Genomic DNA, 9,098 nt, shown 5'->3' with positions numbered 1-9,098 from the left:
TTCATTTCGTTTCATTACAATTTCAAGTTGACATCAAAAATATATCGAACGGAAAAACCGAGAAGAATTGTAGATAAAAATGTTTTCCCATTAACTCTTAAATGAAATGGGTCGCCGAATTTATGTTATTATGTTAAAGTGAGCAAAATAGGCTGACAAATAATGAAATGTTTTAAACATTTTATTGTTAGTTTTACTGCAATTTTATATGAGAAGTGAATTATTTTGTCTTTACCCGAGTGTATAGTGATGAGTAAGTGAGTGTGTTTGTGTATGAGTTTAACGAAAAGAAATGAAAATTTCTCACCAACACATGTGATGATAAAGGCATATGGTTAGTTCCCAACGAATGGTTACCCAACATATTAGTAGGTAACCGTCGGCAACAACACTTGTCATTTGTGCAGCACTCGGTTTTTCGTAAACAAAATATCTATTGTTTCATGTTTTTTTTCCAATATATTTATGAAAATCTTACTTAATACCGTAAATAATTGTGAAAAAGTTATCTTTAAAAAGAATATATTTTATGTCATATTGATTTTTTGTCAACAAAAAAGTAACATAAAAAATAATGTATTGGAACAAGTAGAAAAAAAAAAAAACAATGCAAAAACAAAAAATATGACTGATGATGTCAAACTTTGAACTTTGTAGAAGAATATGATTTTTTATCCTGTTTTTTCTTGTGTGATCATGATTTTTTAATTATTTTACCATATAATCTTTCTATTTTGTAAAAATGGTGGTGTAACTGCGCTCTTTCCAATGTGTTTTATGTGAATTTGTCGTCTCCAATTGGAATAATAGGAAAAAAATTCATAATCTCCGAAAAGACATTTTAATAAATCCATAAATCACTACTATTATTTATGTCATCATCATCATCGTCAGATTGTTGTTGCGTGCGTGTTGTGTGATTGTCAAAACTTCAGTTGGTGTGCAACACTACGTCGTCTACTGGCTAACAAAACCATAAGAAAATATTGAGAGGATTACTTTTGGAGAATTGTATATCAATGAGGTAAGTCATAAAATCATTTTGTTGTAATTACGATTTACATATTTCAACTGCAGGGTATCGTAGCACATGGACTAGACTTCGGTATCTACTTGTCTACTAGGTTATAATGCCATATGAGACGTGTACTGTTGTCTTGCTGTTCGATTGAAACAAAACTCATAATCGATGGAAACAGCCACCTAGTATGTGTTAAGGCAGAAGTAATTTTAATTGGTAATTGACTTTTACCTGAAAAATGAATTGAGTTGAGTGTATTAATGAGAAAAATTATTGAGACAAATTATTCCATATATCAATTGGAACTAGAATGGCGGAACCTAGTCTTAGCATACATTTTGATCCTAGGTTAGGTATAGCAACAGTCCAGTATTGTAGGATCACAAGTGGTTTTTAATATTCCATTTGTTCTTACTTCGGTCTTGCTTGTACATCTTATGACTGGTTTTGTTGGCCCAATGATAAAAAATGATTTCATATTGGACACCCTTTTCCGATACAGAATCTGTAGTAAATTGCTAAATTGTTTAGTTTTGAAAAAGTCACAGAATATGTTCATGTTCGTGGATATAATTGAATTCTACGTTCATTACTCATTGAAAATTTCTTACTCCAACTTTTCTAATATTTGACACTAGAACCTAGAATTAAACAATCAAAATAAATTTCCACCACTGTTTTTTGGAATTCATTAAATCTTCTACCAAAAAATTGTTAATGATTGTATGCATATTAAATAGGTTTGTACCTCGTGATTGGCATACATAATGGATTTATGATTAGATAATTTCTCTTACACCTAAATAATTTCTCTACAGAGGGGTTTCCAAATTTATTTGTAAAACTTTTACGAAAGGTGAAAGGAAACAAAATTGTTGAGTTTTTTCTTTTGTTTCTTCATTGGTTTTATATTCGGTACTAAATTAAAATAGGCCTAAAATTCTTTGTTATGTCGACAAAAATGATTTTTAGATTTCTGTAGAAATAAAATTTTAGAAAAATGTATTTCTTTGCATCATTTTCCTTCATATTATAATCATTGGCATTTATAGTTTGTATAATTTTTTTAAGCACATATATAATTCATTTTTTCTTTTGTTGTTTTCCATTTGTACTCCAGCAAAAACAAAGTGCTTCGAAGAAATTCTTATCACTTTGTTGATATGTTCATAAATGAATTTCCTATGATTTTTATATACTCCTATGGGGTTTGGTCTATAGTTAGATCTGTTGTAGAATAACACACGTTCCATTAAAGATAAAACAAAAAATATCTTGATGTAGTGGTTCCAATTCATATTATGTATACATTTTATATTACCAATATTAAATTCGTAATAAAATAATGATGCCTCACTTAAGTGATAATGGTACATATTGCAATTTTCCAATTTCTAACATTTTTGAGACCGCCTTGTTTATCCATATATATATATATATATATATATATATATATATATATATATATATATATATATATATATATATATATATATATATATATATATATATATATATATATATATATATATATATATATATATATATATATATATATATATATATATATATATATATATATATATATATATATATATATATATATATATCTAGGAGTCTAACTATTTTCTCATATTTCAGACGATTATAGTCACGGTTGGTAGAATTCTAAAATGGTAGATTGGTAAAATTCCTGATGATTTGGTAGATTTTGCAAAGTTATCCCTCTCCAATTAAAAGGTAAAATTTTGACAAAATTCTCTACAGATAAAAAATTTAGAGAAATTTTTCTATAGAAATACAATTTTGACAAAATTTTCTATAGAAATAAAATTTTGACAAAATTTTCTATAGATATAAAATTTTGAGAAATTTTTCTATAGATATAAAATATTGACAAAATTTTCTATAGAAATAAAATTTTGACAAAATTTTCTACAGAAATAAAATTTTGACAAAATTTTCTATAGAAATAAAATTTTGACAAAATTTTCTATAGAACAAAAATTTTGACAAAATTTTCTATAAAAATAAAATTTTGACAACATTTTCTAAAGAAATAAAATTTTGAAAAATTTCCAATTTCTAACATTTTTGAGACCGCCTTGTTTATCCATATATATATCTAGGAGTCTAACTATTTTCTCATATTTCAGACGATTATAGTCACGGTTGCCACAGTTGGTAGAATTCTAAAATGGAAGATTTTTACTGTTTGGTAGATTGGTAAAATTCCTGATGGTTTGGTAGATTTTGCAAAGTTATCCCTCTCCAATTAAAAGGTAAAATTTTGACAAAATTCTCTACAGATAAAAAATTTTGACAAAATTTTCTATGGAAATAAAATTTTGACAAAATTTTCTATAGAAATAAAATTTTGACAAAATTTTCTATAGATATAAAATTTTGAGAAATTTTTCTATAGAAATACAATTTTGACAAAATTTTCTAAATTTTGACAAAAATTTCTATAGAAATAAAATTTGGACAAAATTTTTCTATAAAAATGAATTTTGACCAAAATTTTCTATAGAAATAAAATTTTGACAAAATTCTCTACAGATAAAAATTTTGACAAAATTTTCTATGGAAAATAAAATTTTGACAAAATTTTCTATGGAAATAAAATTTTGACAAAATTTTCTATAGAAATAAAATTTTGACAAAATTTTCTATAAAAATAAATGTTTCTAAATGTTTCTAAATTTCTAAATTTTGACAAAAATTTCTATAGAAATAAAATTTGACAAAATTTTCTATAAAATGAAATTTTGACAAATTTTCTATAGAAATAAAATTTTGATAAATTCTCTACAGATAAAAAATTTGACAAAACTTTCTATGGAAATAAAATTTTGACAAAATTTTCTATGGAAATAAAATTTTGACAAAATTTTCTATAGAAATAAAATTTTGACAAAATTTTCTATAGATATAAAATTTTGAGAAATTTTTCTATAGAAATACAATTTTGACAAAATTTTCTATAGAAATAAAATTTTGACAAAAATTTCTATAGATATAAAATTTTGAGAAATTTTTCTATAGAAATACAATTTTGACAAAATTTTCTATAGAAATACAATTTGACAAAATTTTCTATAGAAATAAAATTTTGACAAAATTTTCTATAGAAATAAAATTTGACAAAATTTTCCATAGAAGTAAAGTTTTCATAAAAATTTTCTATAGAAATAAAATTTTTACAAAATTTTCTATAGAAATAAAATTTTCACAAATTTTTCTGTAGAAATAAAAATTTGACAAAATTATCTATAAAAATGAAATTTTGACAAAATTTTCTATAGAAATAAAATTTTGACAAAATTTTCTATAGAAATATAATTTTGGCAACATTTTCTATAGAAAATAAAATTTTCATATAAATTTTCTATAGCAATAAAATTTTGACAAAAATTTTCTATAGAACAAAAATTTTGACAACATTTTCTATAGAAATTAAAATTTTCTATAGAAATAAAAATCCTATAGAACTAAAATTTGACAAATTGACAAAATTTTCTATAGAAATAAATTTTGACATAATTTTTGCAAAATTTTCTATAGAAATAAAATTTTAACAAAATTTTCTATAGAAATAAAATTTTTATAAATTTTCTATAGAAAAAAATTTCCATAAAAATTTTCTATAGAAATAAAATTTTTGCAAAATTTTCAATAGAATTAAATTTTTGACAAAATTTTCTATAGAAATAATATTTTGACAACATTTTCTGTAGAAATAAAATTTTGACAAATTTTCTGTAGAAATAAAATTTGGCAAAATTTTCTATAGAAATAAAATTTTTACAAAATTTTCGATAGAAATAAAATTTTGGCAACATTTTCTATAGAATAAATAATTCTATAGAAATAAAATTTTCATAAAAATGTTCTATAGAAGTAAAATTTTTGCAAATTTCTATAGCAATAAAATTTTGACAAAATTTTCTGTAGAAATAAAAAATTTGACAAAATTTTCTATAAAAATAAAATGTTGACAAGATTTCCTATAGAAATAAAATTTTGACAATATTTTCTATAGAAATAAAATTTTGACAAAATTTTCTATAGAAATAAAATTTTGACAAAATTTCCTATAGAAATAAAATTTTGACAAAATTTTCTATAGAAATAAAATTTTGACAAATTCTCTATAGAAATAAAATTTTGACAAAATTTTCTATAGAAATAAATTTTTTTAAACTAAAAATTTTGTTAGACCGTTTTTTGGAAGAATTTTCAATAAATTATTATTATTTTTGGCTAGAGTGGCAACCGTGGTTTATAGCTCCATAAGTATTTAGTCTAATGTCCATCGTTGAGTTGTTTCCGTGAAAAATAGAAAAATAGGTTATATCCAGTCCTTGTTTCAATTTTTCTTTAACAATGATAGAGCACTAGCTTGGGTCATATCCCATCCATAGTCTTGTCGTATATCCCCCACCCACAGTTTCCAAGGTTTCTAGAAAAAATGGAAAACGTTGTAATATCGCCCGGTGTTTAATGATAACACACTAGCTCTGATTGTATGCCATACATCGAATTTTTATTGATTGGCTATACCCAGGTGTCCCGAAACCAGTTTACACGGAGGATAAAGTGACTAAAATTGACAACCTCGTATTGGCAGATAGCCGACTTAAGGCGAACGAAAAGGCATTAAAAAACCTTGTGAGCACGACATTTTCGGCATGATAAAATTGACGTCGCCTTTCTAACTAAGTGGATAACAATCATAGGTTAGGTTAGGTTAGGTGGCAGTCCGATGTATCAGGCTCACTTAGACTATTCAGTCCATTGTGAACTTCTCTCTAATCACTGAGTGCTGCCCGATTCCATGTTAAGCTCAATGACAAGGGACCTTTTTTATAGCCGAGTCCGAACGGCGTTCCACATTGCAGCGAAACCACTTAGAGAAGCTTTGAAAGCCTCAGAAATGTCACCAGCATTACTGAGGTGGGATAATCCACCGCTGAAAAAGGGAAAGGAACATGTGAAACAATTTGGCAGCTTACGGCGAACGTATTCCGAAGAATGTGAAGATTGTTCCTTCGTTCGGAGAAATGGGATTCATATCTTGTGATCCACAATGAGTACCTGTAAAAGAGTAAAATGATTAGAGTACTATGTCGAAATGGTTCTATTTAAATCTGAATTGAAGGATAAAAAAAATTAGGGCAAAATTGATTTACAAACTGGTGTCACATTCGGTCACTTGTGATTTATTGAAAAAAATGAGTTTGACAAGTATCTAAGGTATCGGTCGGTAGCTAGAAAAAAAACTTTTCCAAAATATCTATTCTTTTTTTTTTTTTTTGGCTAAGCACTTTTTCGGCCCATTATCGTATTGAATAATTTGTAAACCCTTACCCATCTTGTTACATTTTCATTTTCACCTTGACAACATTTTCAAAATGATAAATAATATACCAGCAAAATATGCGTCATTGTCGTGAGGCTTCGCGGAAATATATTTTAGTTATATAGGTGAGCGAGTTTCGAATGCTTGTTGGATGGGCTTTCGGTTCGTTTAACAAAGTGATAACACTGTGTGTGTATGAAAACAATGTCGTTTATTTTTGTTATTATCATATAATTTTGTCATTGGGAATCGTAGATGCATAAAAACATCCCTGCCGGGTTCTCCCAGTGATTGCGGAGTCATCAGCGATGTGCGGAGTCATCGGTGAGCCACCATGGTGCAATGGTTACCATGCCCGCTTTGCATACACAAGGTCGTGGGTTCGATTCCTGCTTTGACCGAACGCCAAAAAGTTTTTCAGCGGTGGATTATCCCACCTCAGTAATGCTGGTGACATTTCTGAGGGTTTCAAAGCTTTTCTAAGTGGTTTCACTGCAATGTGGAACGCCATTCGGACTCGGCTATAAAAAGGAGGTCCCTTGTCATTGAGCTTAATATGGAATCGGGCAGCACTGAGTGATAAGAGAGAAGTTCACCAATGTGGTATCACATTGGAATGAATAGTCTAAGTGAGCCTGATACATCGGGCTCCCTAACCTATCAGCGATCTGATCACAATTTCCTGTGATTAGGGATAATCCACCGTTGGAAAATATTTTGGCTTTTGGATATTGCAATATCCTTTGTATGCAAGAGGGATATGCTAACCATTGCAAATTTAATGAAGATCCGTTGAAAATTCAACGGACGACGTGTCTTTCATCTAAGGCAAACAATTCTGGTTGACTCATTTTTACGAATTTAAGTATATTTATATCCTAACAAAATATTGGTATAGGATGTAGTCGAATCACGGCATGTTATTGTATATAGAATATGAAAACATTATAAAATTACACCACAAAAAAGGCAATGTTTATTGAAAAAATGACCAACATACTTGATACGTAGCAAGCGAGTAGCATGAATGACTCATTCCAAAAAAACATACTACGTTGTAGAGAGGTATGTTAAAAACAAAAAATAAAAAATTCGAATGCAATTTTATGTGTTATGTACGTCAAGAAAAGTGCAAAAGGTGCAATGAGAATAATCCAACAACCCAAACCGGCAGTATTACGATGTTCAACCAACGCTTGTAAATGTCATGAGGCAATGAACGACCATCAATAGCAATCAGATGTTGGTTACACCCATGAAAAAAAATATTTTTGAAGCAGAATATGCATATACAACGTAATAGTATGAAACAATGATAATGGCCCATGTACTTTATAAAAATTTTGGGATATTATTATTGAATAAGCAAGTCATGTTTCCAATGTCTCATTTCAAATGTAAAAATCGAAGTCAGTAACAGTCGGACTTGTTGTATGCTCTAACTCGTCCTTTTCATATATGAATATTACGAATTTTCCAATTTGTTTCCTGTCCAAAATTCCACTTTGGCCTACGTTCAGTATCTTCGTCTACCCTCATGAGTTCAGTAATTAAGGCGATTTTCCAAAATCTCTAATATTCTAAACTCAACCTCTACATATTATCTTCTGCAGTTCCTATTCGACAAAGATGGTTTCAGCCACAATCTTTGTTTTTTTATTTTAAAATTCCATTAAACGATTTTTTGATATTTTTGAAAATCGAGTTAAGTCGACTAATCGAACATTGATTTGTCAATGTTGGTCGAAAATTAACAAATTTGATAAAATCGAAAAATCGGACTTTGCAAATTGAGAAAAATCAAAAAAGCCAGTTCTCTTCCAGTATTTCCTTCGTCTTTTTTCTATTTAAGAGCGTTATGGTCAATGTTGCTACTCGTGCCAAAAATAATCTACCAAAATTTTAAGCAAAAATTTACCAAACTTAAAACAAAAATCACAATTTTATTTCTATGGAAAATTTCGTAAAAATTTTATTTCTATAGAAAATTTTGTCAAAATTTTATTTCTATAGAAAATTTTGTCAAAATTTCATTTCTATAGAAAATTTTGTCAAAATTTTATTTCTATAGAAAATTTTGTCAAAATTTTATTTTTATAAAAATTGTGTCAAAATTTTATTTCTATAGAAAATTTTGTCAAAATTGTATTTCTATAGAAAATTTTGTCCAAATTTTATTTTTATAGAAAATTTTATCAAAATTTTATTTCTATAGAAAATTTTGTCAAAATTTTATTTCTATATAAAATTTTGTCAAAATTTTATTTCTATAGAAAATTTTGTCAAAATTTTATTTTTATACAAATTTTGTCAAAATTTTATTTCTATAGAAAATTTTGCCAAGAATTTTTTAATAATAATTTTTTTTTGTCAAAATTTTATTTCTATAGAAAATTCTACAAAATTTTATTTCTATAGAAAAAAAATTTTGTCAAAATTTTTCTATATATAGAAAATTTTGTCAAAATTTTACTTCTATAGAATATTTTGTCAAATTTTTATTTCTATAGAAAATTTTGTCAAAATTTTATTTCTATAGAAAATTTTGTCAACATTTTATTTCGGTAGACAATTTTGTCAAAATTTTATTTTTATAGAAAATTGTGTCAAAATTTTATTTCTATAGAAAATTATGTCAAAATGTTATTTCTATAGAAAATTTTGTCAAAATTTTATTTCTATAGGAAATTTCTTCAAAATTTTATTTCTATA

The 9,098-nt window shown here is 26.5% G+C and overlaps 1 protein-coding gene across 4 annotated transcripts in view; it reads left to right on the top strand.

Moving 5' to 3' along the window:
• LOC142223414 (serine/threonine-protein kinase GA29083) overlaps nucleotides 1-9,098 on the top strand; it is a 98,642-nt gene continuing 89,544 nt past the window's right edge. Inside the window, exons 1-2 of one of the 4 annotated variants that reach the window (XM_075293308.1) lie at nucleotides 1-138; nucleotides 811-1,024. In XM_075293308.1, the coding sequence (XP_075149423.1) occupies nucleotides 1,020-1,024 (5 nt within the window). In that variant the 5' untranslated portion in view covers nucleotides 1-138; nucleotides 811-1,019. Of the gene's footprint in view, nucleotides 335-810; nucleotides 1,025-9,098 lie in introns of all 4 variants that reach the window. The other 3 variants (XM_075293309.1, XM_075293307.1, XM_075293306.1) reach the window with 3 other exon arrangements.

This window comes from Haematobia irritans, chromosome 2 (genome assembly GCF_050003625.1).
Source record: "Haematobia irritans isolate KBUSLIRL chromosome 2, ASM5000362v1, whole genome shotgun sequence".
NCBI classification, from domain to species: domain Eukaryota; kingdom Metazoa; phylum Arthropoda; class Insecta; order Diptera; family Muscidae; genus Haematobia; species Haematobia irritans.
Note: the sequence above shows the minus strand (reverse complement) of the source record. Positions and strands in the feature narration are given on the sequence as shown.